Consider the following 15,601-nt stretch of genomic DNA (forward strand, 5'->3'; position numbering starts at 1 on the left):
TCAATTTTGTTTATCTTTTCAAAGAACCAGCTCTTGGTTTCAATGATCTTTTGTATTACTTTTAGACTCTACCTCTTTATTTCTGTTCCGATATTTATTATTTTCTTTCTTCTACTCACTTTGGCTTATTTTGTTCCTTTTCTAGTTCCTTTTTTTTTTTTTTTTTTTGGTACATGCCCCTAGCGGGAACCGAACCCGGGACTCTCTCGTCCGCAGGCTGACGCGCCAACTGCTGAGCCAAACCGGCCAGGGCTAGTTCTTTTAAATGTAAAGTTAGATTGTTTGAGATTTTTCTCTTGTTTCTTGAGGTAGGCCTGTAATGCTAGGAACTTCCCTCTTAGAATTGCTTTTGCTGTGTCTCATAGATTTGGGGTTGTTGTGTTCTCATTTTCATTTGTTTCAAGGTATCTTTCAGTTTCTTTCTTGATCTCATATTTAACCCATTCATTTCTTAATAACATGTTATCTAGCCTCCAGGTCTTTGTGCGTTTTTCAGTTTTTTTCTTGTGATTGATTTCTAGTTTCACATTATTATGGTCAGAGAAGATGCTTGATATGATTTAAATCTTCTTAAATTTATTGAGACTTGTTTTGTGTCTATCCTAAAAAATGTTTGATGTGCACTTACTTGAAAAGAATGTATATTTTGCTGCTTTAGGATGAAATGCTCTAAAGATATCAATTAAATCCATCTGATCTAGTGTGTCATTTAAGGCCATTGTTTCTTTGTTGATGTTCTGTCTAGAAGATCTATCCATTGATATCAGTGGAATGTTGAAATCCCTTACTATAACTGTATTACTGTCAATCTTTCCCTTTATGTCCATCAAGATTTGCTTTATATATTTGGGTGCTCCTATGTTGGGTGAATAAATGTTTACAAGGGTTATATCCTCTTGTTGGACTGCTTCCTTTATCATTATGTAGTGTCCTTCTTTATCTCCTACTGTAGCCTTTGTTTTAAAATCTATTTTGTCAGATATAAATATTGCTTGCTACCCCAGCATTTTTTTCATTTCCAATTGCATAAAATATCTTTTTCCATCTCTTTATTTTTAGTCTGTGTGTATCTTTTGTTCTGAGGTGGGTCTCTTGTAGACAGCATATATATGGATCTTGTTTTCTTATCCATTCAGCTACACTACGTCTTTTGATTGGAATATTTAAGCCAATTATATTTAAAGTGATTATTACTGTTTTTCAAAAATTGTATTTATTGTTGAAAGTATTACAGCTATCCCTCCCTTTCCCCACTTTGACACCCTCCTCCCTGCTCCCGCACTCCTACCTTCACCACACTGTTCTCTGTGTCCACTGGTTATGCATATAAGTACATCGGTTCTTTAATTTATCTCTTCCCTCCCTCCACACCCCCTTCCCTCTGAGATTTGTCAGTCTGTTCCCTACTTCCATGACTCTGGATCTATTTTGTTTGGCAGCTTATTTTGTTCATTATATTCCACAAATAAGTGAGATTATGTGATGTTTCTTTCTCTGACTGGCTTATTTCACTTAGCATAGTACTTTCCAGGTCCCTCCATGTCATCTCAATGGGTAAGAGGTCTTTCTAACAGCTGCATAGTGTTCCATTGTGTAAATGTACCACATCTTTTTTATACACTCATCTACTGATGGATACTTGGGCTGTTTCCAGATCTTAACTATTGTAAATAGCCCTGCTATGAACATAGGGGTGCATAAATTCTTACTGATTGGTGTTTCAGGATTCTTAGGATATATTCCTAGAAGTGGGATCACTGGGTCAAGTGGCAGTCCCATTTTTAATTTTTTGAGAAAACACCATATTGTTTTTCATAGTGGCTGCACCAGTCTGCATTCCCACCAGCAGTGTACTAAAGAAACCTTACCTCAACATCCTCACCAGCACTTGTTTGATTTGTTGATGGCAGCTATTAAAGTAATTTGTGTGTGTGTGTGTGTGTGGGGGGGGGGGGTATGTGCCCCTAGCAGGAACCGAACCCAGGACTCTCTGGTCCACAGGCCAAACTGGCCAGGGCAAAGTGATTATTGATAGGTACATATTTATTGCCCTTTTATTCTTTCTAACTTAAAAACTATGTTTTTCTTTTTTTCCTTCTTCTTCTTCTCCTTCTTCTTCTTCTTCTTCTTAAAAAAGACCTTTTAACATTTCTTGTAATACTGGTTTGGCAGTAATGAACTCCTTTAGTTTTTTCTTGTCTGGAAGATCTTTATTTATCCTTCCATTTTAAATGCTAGCCTTGCTGGCTAAAGTAGTCTTGGTTGTAGGTCTTTGCTTTTCATCACTTTAAATATTTCATGCCAACCCCTTCAGGCCTGAAATGTTTCTGTTGAGAAATCAGCTCATAGTCTGTGGGAGCTCCTTTGTGGGTAACTAACTGTCTTCCTCTTGCTGCTTTTAAGATTCTCTCTTTGTCTTTAACCTTTCCCGTTTTAATTACATGTGCCTTTTTCCTTTACCAGGTTAGGGAAGTTTTCAATAATTATTTCTTCAAATAGGTTCTCAATTTCTTGCTATTTCTCTTCTCCTTCTAGTATGCCTATGGTGCCAACGTTGTTACACTTCATGTTGTCCCAAAGGTCCCTTAAACTATCCTCATTTTTAAAAATTATTTTTTTTCTGCCCTGGCCAGTTTGGCTCAGCAGTTGGAGCGCTGGCCTGCGGACCAGAGAGTCTCGGGTTCAGTTCCTGCTAGGGGCACGTACCAAAAAAAAAAATAAATATATATATATATATGTATATCTATATATCTATATCTATATCTATATCTATATTTATATCTATATCTATAGAGAGAGAGACTTTTAAAATTATTTTTTTCCTGCTCTGATTGGGTGTTTTCTGCTGCCTTGTTTTCCAAATAGCTTGCTTTCCAGATTTGATCCTCTGCTTCATCCAACCTACTGTTTATTTCTTCTAGTGTATTCTTCATTACAGATATTGTATTCTTCATTTCTGACTGGTTCTTTTTTATGGTTTCTATATCTTTTCCACGCTGTTGAAGTTCTCACTAAGTTGCTTAAAGTTTTCATTAAGTTCCTTGAGCATTCATATAACCATCTTTTGAGTGCTATATCTGGTAATTTTCTTGCCTCCATTTTATTTAGCTCTTTTTTTTTTAAATTTTATTTCTCCTGTTCTTTCATTTGGGACATGTTTCTTTGTTTTCCCATTTTGGCTGCCTCTTTGTGGTTGTTTCTATGTATGAGGTAGATCTGCTATGGCTTTATGTAGTAGGTGTCCTGTGGGACTCAGTGGTGCAGTCTCCTTGATCACTTGAGCTGGGTGCTCCTGGAATGTCCCCTGTGTGGGTTATGTGAGCCCTCCTGTTGTAATTGAGTCTTGATTGCTATTGGCCTGCACACATGTGGAGCTGATTGTCAGGCTGGCTGACTCTGAAATCAACTGTGACCACAGTATATGAGCGGCTGTGCAGGTGCTGACCATATGAAGCAGAATTCACATCAGTAAGGTGTGGTCCCTGCTGAGATCTCCCTTTGGATATGCTGCTTGTGAAGCTAACTGGATCCTGCTCTGATGTTGGCCATTGGGTATATTGGTTCTGGGGCCTCTTGGGAGGGACTCTGGTACAGGTCAATGTTAGATGCTGCCTGTGACTGACTCTGGGAAACCTGTTGGGAACTACAAAGTAATCCATACTTTGTGTCTGCCTCTGCTTGGCATTGGTGTGCATCGGAAGGACCAAGCTGTGCACCAAGGCTGGCTTCTACCATCACTGAGCCTGGGAACTGGTCAGCAAAATATCCACCTCTGCCTGCCTCTGCCTGCCTCCACTTGTTGGGTGCTTGTTAGCCTCAGTCACTGAAAGAGCCTCTGGGGGTACTTGAGTTGCATGAGGTAGGTTCTCAGTGAGTCACCAGGTAGGGGTAAGTGGTGTTCACCAGACTAATACAGGTTCAAAGTTGGTGCCAGTACTCAGTCAGAGGCCACTCAGCAAAAGTCCCAGGGTATACCAAGACTAGCTACTCCATACCAGCTGGCCACACACCTTTGTGGTTGGGTGAGGTCTCAGGGAGTTGTCAAGGAGAGACCAGCAGAGTTTATCAGGCCCCAAAAGACAAAGAGTTGGCTGTGTGAAGGGAAGGGTCTAAAAAGGTTGGGTGTGTGAGGAACAAATGGCCCTCATCCTAGAGCCATACAACTCAGTCTGTCCAGATTCTGCTGGGAGCCCAAGTTCAGCAGGGCAGGCTGCAGGAGGGTGGGGCTGCTAGGAGCCCTGAGTTTGGGGCTGGTCTATCTCCTGTGTGGGGGAGGTGCTGCTGCTGCCAGTCAGACTCATGGGAAAGTGGGAGAAATGGCCCCTGCTGCAAAGCCACACAACTCAGTCCCTGACGTCCACTGAGTCTGCCTGGACCTCTCCACCCTGGTCCAGGCAGCTCACTTCTCAGCAGGTGACCAGCTCTGAAGGGTGGGGTGATAGGGAGTCCAGGGGGTTGGGCTATTGCATTCCCCAGGCTGATGCCATAAGGAGGGGGGTATTCTACCTAAGAAAGGTGGTGTCTGGGGTGTGGGAGAGGGACTGAGCACAGGGATCCTGGTGGCTGTCCCTTTAGCTCTCTCTCTAGAGCCACGATCCCCAGTCTCTCCTCACAGGACTCTAGTCCATTCCTCTCTCCCTCTATTGGAGCCCAGGGTGAGTGGCTGCAAATGAGATTGTGTGTGCTGGTCCTTGAAGAGGGCACTGGTGTCTCTAACAGACTCTTGTGTCTCCCTGGCAGACAGAATCCCCGCTGCTTTTCACAGCCAGATGTTACGTGGGAGCCTCTTTCCAGTTCTGGTGCTCTGGGCTGGGAAGCCTGGACTGGAGTTGAGACTCCACGCTCCTCAAGGGGAACCTTTGTAGCTGAGATATCCCTCTGGAATTTCAGCCACCACCCATGAGAGCGGGGTCAGCCTTTTTTTGCATCTCTGCCCTTCCTACCAGTCTCAATGTGGCTTCTTCTGTAAATCCTTTGCTATAAGGCTTCTGTACAGCTAGTCTTCAGTTGGTTATTCAGGTTGATGTTCTATATTTTAGTTGTAATTCCAGTTTGGTCCTGGAAGGAGGTGAGTGTAACTTCCACCTACTCTGCCACCATCTTGGATCCCCCCTAAATAGTCATTTTGTATTAAAACAAACTAATTTGTTAATGTAAATATTTTAAATGTACCAAAATTATTATAATCTTGCTTTTGATTTCAATAATTTTTAATATATAAGGAACTTCAAAAAGTGGAAGAGCCAAGCTTTCTCTAGGTCCGTGAGAGACCCTGGATTCAAAGACTATTCCTTACTTCATAGAGTTTACAATTGTGTAAGTAATGGAGCCCAGGCAAGGCCAGTGGAAGCATAGCACAAATCTTACACAAGTTTGCAAGGGGTGATCAGGAAAGGTTTCAGAAAGGAGGTCTAATGAATAGATTCTTTTTTTGTTGTTGTTAATCCTCACCCAAGGATATTTTTCTACTTATGTTCAGATAGAGTGGGAGGGAGAGAGAGAGAACCATTAACGAGAGAGGGACACATAGACTGGTTGCCTCCCATACGACCCCAATCAGGGCCGAGGATGAACTGCAACTGAGGTATGTGCCCTTGGCCGGAATTGAACCTGTGACTCACTGGTCTGTGGGCTGATGCTCTACTGCTGAGCCAAACCGGCCAGGGTAGTAGATTCTTTTTAAAAAAAATTAATTATTGCCGTGGCCAGTTTGCTAAGTGGTTAGAGTGTAAGCCGGTGGACCAATGAGTTGTGGGTTCGATTCCGGTCAAGGGCAGGTACTTCAGTTGCTTTTGTCCCGGCCCTGGTCGGGTTGTGTGAAAAGCAACCAGTCGATGTGGCTCTATCATGTTGATATTTCTCTGTCTCTCTCTCTCTCCCTCCCCCTCACTCTATCTGATGATAAGTAGAAAAATATCCTCAGGTGAGGAATTAAAAAAAAAGTTAATTATTTATTTTAGAGAGAGAGAGGAAGGCAGGGAGGGAGGGGGTATGAGAGACAGAGAGAGAGAGACAAAGAGAGAGATAGAGAAATAAACATTGATTTGTTGTTCCACTTATCCATGCATTCATTGGTTGCCTTTTGTATGTGCCCTGACTGGAGATCAAACCTGCAACCTTGGTGTATCAGAATGATGCTCTAAACAACTGAGTTATCCAGCCATGACATTATGAGTAGATTCTTAAAGAAAGAGTAGAGCCTGGCTGATGTGGCTCAACGATTGAGCGTTGACCCATACACCAAGAAATCACTGATTGGATTCCTGGTCAGGGCACATGCCCAGGTTGTAGGCCAAATCCCCAGTGGGGGGCATGTAGAAGGGGGCTAATTGATGTTCTCTCTCATTGATGTTTCTCTCTCTCTCTCCCCCTTCCCCTCTCTCTAAAACCAATAAAGAAAAAAAAATATATATATATATATAAATGAGGAAATATGCATGCAGGTCTGAGAAGAATTTGTTAGAGAGAACCACATGAGTAAAGAGAATTCCTCACATTATTTAGCCATGAGAAAGAAGGAAATCTTGCCATTTATGACAACATGGATGGACCTTGAGGGCATTATGCTAATTGAATTAAGTCAGGAAGAGGAAGACAAGTACTATATAATATTGTTTATATGTGGACTCTAAAAAAGCCTAACTCATAGAAACAGAGAGTAGAATAATGGTTCCCAGGAACTAAAGGGTTGGAGAAATGGGGATATGTTGGTCAAAGGATACCAAATTCTACCTATAAGATGAATAAGTTCCAGGGATCTAATGTACAGTATGGCGATTATAGTTAACAATACTGTACTACATACTTGAAAGTTGCTAAGAGCATAGACCTTCAATGTTCCCACCACAAAAAAGAAATGGTAATTATGTTAAGTGATGGAGGTTTAACTAACCTTAAAGTGGTAATCATTTTCCAATATATAAGTATATCAAGTCAAAACACTGTACATCTTAAACTTAAACACTTTTATATGTTAATTATATTTCAATAAAGCTGGAAAAAGCGAGGGGGAGGAGGGGCATTCCTCAGAGACATCTGCAACCAAAAAATCCGCAACCAAAAGCCACACTCACCACATAGACTCCTAGAGTATTCACTGAAATCACAAAAGGAAACCAAAGGTCTGATCATATAGAAATTGTAAAATTTCTGTCTAAAAAGTTCTCTAGAAAAGTTTGAAATTCTCTATTCTCTACTACAGATTCTCACATTTCAATAAAAAGCCATAGTTGTCTTTTATTCTCATGAGACAAATGGTCCTTGTTAACTATCTATTAACACCACTGGGTTGTCAGAAAGAACTGATCAAATGCATAATAGAACAGGTTGTCCTGCTTCCAAGCCTCCCTTCTCCAACCACTAGCATTAGGAATGAATAATCATGTTGTAGGTGGCTGTGTTGGATGTCAGGCAAAGCATGTTAAACAAATCAGTCTATAAAGTGAAATAGACACTACACTATCTAAGAAGTAAACTATAACTCTAAGTAAACACAATACTATTTTGTTTATTTATTTATTTTAACTCATCTTTATTGTTGAATGTACTACAGATGTTCCCCCTTTTTTTCCCTATTGACCCCTTCCTCCCCAATAATGCCCCCCTCCTGCCTTCCCCACACTATTGTTGGTGTCCATTGGTTATTCATATATGCATAGAAGTTCTTTGGTTTATCTATCCCACCCTCCCTCCCCCCTTCCCTTTGAGGTTCATCAGTCTAAAAACAAATTTGTGGTTCTTAATTCCTTCATCTTTTCACCCATCCCCCAAGCCCCCACCCATCTGGCAAGTAACCAAAAAAATTCTCTGTATCTATGAGTCTCTTTCTGTTCTGCTTGCTCATTTTGTTTGTAGATTCAATTGTTGATAGAGATGTATTAATTGCCATTTTATTGTTCATATTTTTGTCCTCCTTCAAGAAGACCCTTCAACAATTATTTTAAAGAAGTAGGATAGTTGTTGCATAACCAAGTATGAGATATCCCTCACAGTAGTGACCTTGGGGAACTTAATTCATTCTAATAGTGCTCCTATTCAAAATATTTCTGGAACTCTTTTGGAACTGCAAAAATCCAACCTAACCAAGTCATAAAATTGTGAGACATAATTAATCACTGTTTTAAGCCACTAAGTTTTAGGGTGGTTTGTCTTACAGTAATATATGTGAGACAGAAATATTTACAACACTGTGCTTTGGGGAATATTTAAAAGAAAATTATTAGTCTTACAGAACAACTCTAGCTATGCAGGACACTCAGAGGATATGTTGGTCCGAATAACAAGTTTGGCTATATCCTTAAATAAACAGGATATAACACTTCAAAAAACAAGAAAAGAATATTTTAGAAGAGAAACAACTCTAAGACAAATGGGATCAGCAACAGGTCCTCAATTTTCTCCTCTTAAGTTTTTGCTTTTTGTTGTGGGGTCATCTAAATCCTATCTATATTGACTTTAGGAATACTTTGCTCTCCTTTTTTCCTTTACCTGACTATGAATAAAAATAACTTTACATTTTCCGCCGAGTATGATAAATATAAGGCTGTATATTTTTTTTTTTAAAGAACTGTACAAGAACAGAAAGGACAAAAGTATAAAAACAGATAAGTTAAATATAGATTTTAGGATACTAGGATAAACAAGTTAAGTATAGACTTTGGATCCTAAGATAACTAAAACCTAGCCAGAAGCTGGCTGGCCCTGTTTTTCTCTCCACCCAGTTATCAATTCATTGTCCTTGACTGCAGGACCTCACACAAAAAAGTCAAACACAGCAGACATTTCAGAGCTCACTGTCTCATATTCCTGGAGAAGATAAAAGACCATTTTATTAAACCAATAATTACAGAGAACAGAGGTTTTCTTCTTTATCAAAACTAATTTTAAAAGCTTTAGGTATTTTGATAAAACATTAAAAATATACACTTTTATTTATATACTTGTTTTATATAAAGTATATAAGCTATAATGTTTTCTTGATGAATTACTATGTATTAGCACTAATTAATATACTAGGCTAAAATACAGTTTTGTTCTCAGTATCTGTTAAGGACCTATACATCAAATCCTCAAACCCACAAGACTGTGTATTAAGAGGAAATATGGTTCACTTTTGCCATTTCTATTCAACAGAGTACTGGAAGTCCTAGCTAGAGCAATTAGGCAAGAAAAATAAATAAAAGGCATCTGCATCTCTGTTTGCAGATGACATAATCTTATATGTAGAAAACTCTATAAGTTCTCCCCCAAGCTGTTAGAACTAATAAATGAATCCAGCAAAGCTACAGAACACAAAAATCAACACATAAAAATCAGTTGTATTTCTATACAGTAGCGATAAACAATCAAAAAAGGAAATTAAGAAAACAATTCCATTTATAATAACATCAAAAATAATAAAATACTTAGGAATAAACTCAACCAAGGAAGTGAAAGACATACACTGAAAACTACAAAATGTTTCTAGAAGAAATTAAAGAATATACAAATGAATGGAAAGATATCTTGTGTTCATAGATTGTAAGACTTAATATTGCTAAAATGTCAATCTCTAAAATATGCGACAACATAGATAGACATTATGCTTGGAAATAAGTCACAGAAAGACATACTGCCTGATTCCATTTATATGAGGTATCTAAAATAGTTAAACTCATGAATCAAAGAGTGGAATGGTGGTTGCCAGGGATTGGGGGAGAGGATAGTTAGGAGTTGCTTGCTATTCAATCAGTATAAAGTTTCAGCCAAGCAAGATGAATAAGTTCAAGAGATCTGCTATATAATGATGTACATATTATAGTCAACAATATGTTGTACACTTATAAATTTGTTAGGAGGGTAGATCTTGTTATATGTTGTTTCCACAAATAATAATGAAAAAAAAAGTCAATGCTACCCAAAGTAATCTATGGATTTTATGCAATTCCTTGCAAAATCCTGATGACATTTTTTTTTTTTTTCAGAAATAGAAAAATCCAATCCTAAAATTTAAATGGAATCTCAAGGAATCCTGAATAGCTACAACAATCTTGAAAAACGAAGCTGGAAGACTCACGTTTTCCTATTTCTAATTTTACCAAAAAGTTACTGTAATCAAAAGAATGTGGTACTGGCATAAAGACAGATATATAGGCCAATGGAATACAATAGAGAGCCCAGAAATAAACCCTGGCATATCTGGTCCAATGATTTTCAACAAGTATGCCAAGTTTATTTAATGGGAAAGGACAGTCTTTTCAACAAATAGTGTTGGGAAAACTGGTATCCACATGCAAAAGAAGGAAACTGGGCCTTTATCTTACACTACATATACACACTAACTCAAAATGGATCAAGGACCTAACCATAAGAGACAAAACTATTAAAAAAAAAAAAAAAACTTAGAAGAAAACATAGGGGGAAAGCTTCATGACACCAAATTTGGTGATGATTTCTTGTATATAACACCAAAAGCACAGGTAACAAAAGAAAAAATAGGTAAATTTGACTTCATCAAAATTTAAAACTTTTGTGCATCAAAGAACTATCAAAAGAAAAGGCAACCCACTAAACGGGAGAACGTATTTGCAAATCACATATCCGAAAAGATACTTCTATCCAGAATACATAAAGAACTATTACAACTTAAGAATAGAAAGACATATAATCTAATTTAAAATGGCCAAAAAATTTCAATAGATTTTTCTCCAAAGAAGACATAAAAATGGCTAATAAGCACATGAAAAGATGTTCAACATCACTAGTCATTAGAGAAATGCATGTCAAAATCATAATGAGATACCACTTCATAGTCATTAGGATTACTATTATTAAAGAAAAAAGAACATAAGTGTTGGCAAAGACACGGACAAATTGGAGACCTTTACATTGCTGTGGGAATGTAAAATGGTATAGCCACTATACAAATTAGTATGGCAGTTTCTCAAAAAAGTAAATATAGAATTACCATATAATCCAGCAATTCTATTTCTAGGTATATACCCAAAAGAATGGAAAGCGGGGACTCAAAAAGATATTTGCACAGCCATGTTCATAGCGGCATTACCCACAATAGCTAAAAGGTAGAAGCAACCCGAGTGTCCATGGATGGATAAATGGATAAACAGAATGTGGTATATACATACAATGATTATTCAGCCTTTAAAAAGGAATGAAATTTGGATATAAGTTTCAACATGGAACCTTGTTGACATTATGTTAAAGTAAAAAAGCCAGTCACAAAAAGATAAATAATGTATGATTCGACTTATATGAAGTACCTAGAGTAGTCAAATTCATGGATAAAGAAAGTAGAATGGTCGTTGCCAGGGGCTTGGGGGAAGAGGGAATGAGGCATTATTGTTTAATGGGTAGAGTTTCAGTTTCAGACGATGAAAATGTTCTGGATATGGATGGTGGTGATAGTTGGACAACAATGTGAATGTACTTAATGCCACTGAACTATGAGAATGGTTAAAATGGTAAACTTTGTTATGTATATTTTACCACACACACAACAGTAAATGTGCTAAACAAAAGGTTCTGCTATAAGTTATACTTTTTCTTTAGAATCCACCTTTCACCCCACTCTCACCTATGGCTGTCTCTTTCAGAGCAATGTTGATATCTGGCCACTCAAAATAATATGCTCACTTTGCATAATGAACTCATTTGACAGGAACTGCAATATCATATGCCAATGTCTGTGTGGGTGTTTTCTGGGTAATCTCAATACAGACCAAACTATCTCTACAGAGCCTGCCCTTACCCTAACATGCAGTAAGCCATCTCAATCAAGTGACTTTTGACAGGGTGCTTAGTCACTGTGTATGAGTAACAGAAGAAAAGGGTGAGTTATTGTACTAAATTTGTAGAGAGAAAATAAGAATGCATAGGCCTACTCATAAACAAGGGTTGCTAGATTTAGCAAATAAAAATACAGAACACCCAGTTGTTTATCTGAAATTCAAGTTTAACTTGGCATCCTGTATTTTATCTGGCAATGCTCTGAAGTATTGGAAGTTGAAGAGAAAATAAATAAAATAGTCCAGAGAATTATTTTGGGGATACTGAGGTCTTAACAGGGAGCACAGACAGGAAAAAGTAGAAAAGCTCATTAGAAATATTGATTACCCCCTGGCCAGTGTGGCTCAGTTGACTGGGCATTGTCCCTGCACCAAAAGGTTGCTGGTTTGATTCCCAGTCAGGGCACATGCCTGGGTTATGGGCTGGATCCCGGACAGAGAGCATGCAGGAGGCAGCTGATTGATATCTCAGTCTCACATTGATGTTTCTCTTTCTCTCCCTCTCCCTTCCTCTCTCTCTAAAAATTAATAAAAGAATCTTTAAAAAATGTATTGGTTACAAAAAAAAGTATTGGTTTCCAGATCCCATGCTCATGGTTAATCCAGCTCAGGAGTCCCTCCCTGCTTTAGTTCTATGATCCAAGACTTACTTATAAAGAGGTCAGAAGGTGACAGAAAGAGAAAGTGAAGAGGGATAAATCAAAGTTACAAATGGTTGGGAACATATCCAGACTCCTGTTAGGTAGGCCTGGCCTTAAAAATGGACCTTAAACACAACATAAAAATCAGAGGAAATCAGATTTTAACTCTGTCTCAAAGCAGAACAGAAACAATGGTATCAAGTGCCCTGTGGCCACACAGCAGGAGGGGCACAGGTAACAGAATAGCAGGGATAGGTGGTGGGATCTCTCTTCCATACCACTGCCTCTTAAGAACTCCAATCACCACTTTTACTTACTAATACTCTGAGCCCTAGTTATAATAATGCCACTACTAGTCAGTCAACTACTTCTCAGCTTATAAATTCCTACAACGTTCCAGCTATTGTTTCATCACTCAGCAATATTATCTACTTCCCCCACAGAGCCTGAGCCCAGACTGAGGTCTGAACCCTGTCTTACCTTCATGAAATTGAATCTGTTTAGGTCACCCTCCTACGAATCAATAAAAACAGGTTCCAGGCTCTCTGGGAATTCCATCTTTAAAAGGTCCATGTTCTTGTTTATTACTGACACTGTTCATGTGGTGGTAATCCCTGTCTGATTCTGGTCTACTGAAATATAAATGGCCCATATGGCCTGATGACACTACAGTAGTATTTAGGGATCTTTGATCTCTCTCACACTAGGCCTCCCTGGGATGTCTATCCCTCCAGACTCTGAGATGGGGGTGGGGGTGGGGTGCCATGTGGGTACCCAGGAGCTAAAGGGTAAAATAACTGAGGTTCTTCATTCCTCCAACCTGTCCTGAGGCAGTGGCTGACCAGCTACACTGAGTCAGCTTTAAAAGCTGTGGCTAGCCTTCAGAATTCTTCCTCAGAGGGAGCAGTTAGTCTGTTGAGCAAGAGGAGCGGTTCACCTGGGCAAAGCTCTCAAGATTATCTGGGCAGCCTCTAAGACACTAACCAGTCAAGATTTCTGCAGCACCAGCCCTGATTTTTTTTTTGTAAACAGAGCATAAGTGGAAAACAGCTGATACATAGAAGCTTGTATGTAAATAAATTAGATGCATGAGTAGAAAGACTGAATATATTCAGTTTTATGCTCCCAGTATGAGCACTACAAGTAACGCCCCCCCCCCCCAAATGCTCTTCCTTTTTTACCCTTTCATGTACCTTAGTCACACCTTTCCCACTAAAGCAATCTGTCTCACAGCCTCTGCATAGGGCCCGTCCGTCCGTCCGTCCGTCCGTCCGTCCGTCCATCCATCCATCCATCCATCCAATATTTACTGAGTGCCACCGCGTGTCAGCCACTGTCCTGGGTTCTGGGGATACGAATGAATAGTGTATGGTCCTTGTCTCCAGGGCAGTCCCCCGGGGTCCACAGGGCCAGCTTGGAGGTCTCAAGCAGGCCGGGGGGCAACAGAATCATGGTGCCCTTTGCAGCAGACAAGTGCAGCTGGCAAACTGCCAGACCAAAGGTTTTCCGCAAGGCAAAACTGGATGCACAAGGGAGATCCCATCCCGGCTCCGGCAGATACCAACTTGGAACCAGGGACCAGGGCTGGGGAGGGCGCTGGCTGTGGGGGAGGTCCCCGCCGCAGCCGCGGGGCTGGATGCTGGGCCTCCGCACTCCTCCAGGGCCATCACAAGAGATGTGGGTACAGCGAAGACTACTGGGCGCAAGTCGGCTGAGCGGGTGCCTCCCAAGGGACAGTTTGAGGAGACGGTTGGGCTGGATCTGGGGTGACGCCCAAAGCGATAGGTAGTCCTGGGTGTCTGCAAGTTCAGTGGATGGTAGAGTTGAAGGGTCAGGAAGAGGACTGAGGATGAGCTGGGTCCAGAGGGTCAGAGTGGAACTGGACGAGGGGGCTGAGGAAACCAGGGGAAAGAACTGAGGGGAAGGGCGGGGTGCTGAGGGCTGGGTAAATGGGCAGACAGAGGGCCTTCTCCTAAGGCATCATTAGGAACGTGAGGGCAAAGGGTCTCCCGGACCCCGCTGGGCCGCGAAGAGGCGTCCCTACCTAGTCTCTCGCCTCAGCGTGGTCGGTTCTACAGCGGCGGCGGCGGTGGCGGCGGCGGCGGCGCCTCGAACCCTCCAGGGATTGCGTTGCAGCGGGGACAGGACGGCGCCCCCCTCCTCTCCAGGCGGGTTGGTAACGCCCGGTCCCCCCTGCAGCTGCGAGGCGATGGTCCAATCTGGATTGCCCTCTAGCCGCCCCTCAGGACGGCGCGTTGGTTCGGTCCACTGGACTCCGGGTGCTCGACCCCTTCTCGGGCTCCCGCAGCGAAGGGCGCAGCGAGTCACGCGCAGTGCTTTCCCGCGAGGGGCGCGGCGGGGCTGCGGCTGTGGCCCCGCCTTCTGCGGCCCGCGCCCCGCCCCTTCGGGGTGGTGTCTGCCGCAGCGCGGCCCCAGTGCGCTGCAACCTAGAACCCAGGCGCACAGGCCTACTGGTTTAGAAGGTAGGTGCATTTGCTCAGCCACCTCCGCCTGAGCGGCGAGGATCAATCCTGACACCCAAGTAGAACCTCTTGGGAAAAATAGAAGAACAACAAAACTAAGGCCTAATCTCAGCTGACACCGATTAAATCAGAATCACTGGGGTGGTAACCAGGCTTTGATATTTTTTAAAGCACCCCATGCATAGCCATGGTTAAGAAGCCCTGCTAAAATCTGGAACTGACAAAGATTCTCTCCTTTGACCAAAACTTGAGTCAGGCTCTTCTGAGTCCTCTGCTGGATTTAGGCTCGACCTTGCGCTTCTCTCTCTGGCCTTGTAGAATTCAATTTGAGCAAGAATGCTGATAAGTCAGTTTAGTGCAAATTCCCCATCCTTGGTATTTGACCACCCTGGATATCTTATCATCCTGGGCTGGTGTCGGTAAGAATTTTGTTGAGTCAGTCTAGCAAGAATCTCCATTACCCCTGATGTTTCCTCTTAGTAATTGCTATGGTCTGGATGCTATGGTTCACATCTATGCTATAGACCAAGTGCTGTGGTCCAAAATTCATATGTTGAAATCCTAACACTTAAAGGTGATAGTATTAGTAGGTGAGGGACTTTGGGAAGTGATGAGGTTATGAGGGTGGAGCCTGAATGAATAAGATTAGTGCTCATGAAGACCTTACAGAGCTCCCTAGTCCAATCCTACAAAG

The 15,601-nt window shown here is 41.2% G+C and overlaps 2 protein-coding genes across 3 annotated transcripts in view; both read right to left on the bottom strand.

Annotated features, from left to right (window-relative positions):
- The window catches only part of RUSC2 (RUN and SH3 domain containing 2), a 67,043-nt gene extending 52,334 nt beyond the window's left edge, over positions 1 to 14,709 (bottom strand). Inside the window, exon 1 of one of the 2 annotated variants that reach the window (XM_036261376.1) lies at positions 14,469 to 14,709. The gene's annotated coding sequence lies outside the window, so the exon portion shown is untranslated. The remainder of the gene's footprint in view (positions 1 to 14,468) is intronic. The other variant, XM_036261381.1, reaches the window with a different exon arrangement.
- Positions 13,751 to 15,601, bottom strand: part of LOC118630078 (phospholipid-transporting ATPase FetA-like) — an 85,199-nt gene continuing 83,348 nt past the window's right edge. The window contains exons 28-29 of the mRNA XM_036261775.1: positions 14,469 to 14,975; positions 13,751 to 14,303 (exon numbers count right to left, since the gene is read on the bottom strand). Of these exons, the coding sequence (XP_036117668.1) occupies positions 13,751 to 14,303; positions 14,469 to 14,975 (1,060 nt within the window). The remainder of the gene's footprint in view (positions 14,304 to 14,468; positions 14,976 to 15,601) is intronic.

Source organism: Molossus molossus, unplaced genomic scaffold (genome assembly GCF_014108415.1).
Source record: "Molossus molossus isolate mMolMol1 unplaced genomic scaffold, mMolMol1.p scaffold_m16_p_14, whole genome shotgun sequence".
NCBI lineage: Eukaryota > Metazoa > Chordata > Mammalia > Chiroptera > Molossidae > Molossus > Molossus molossus.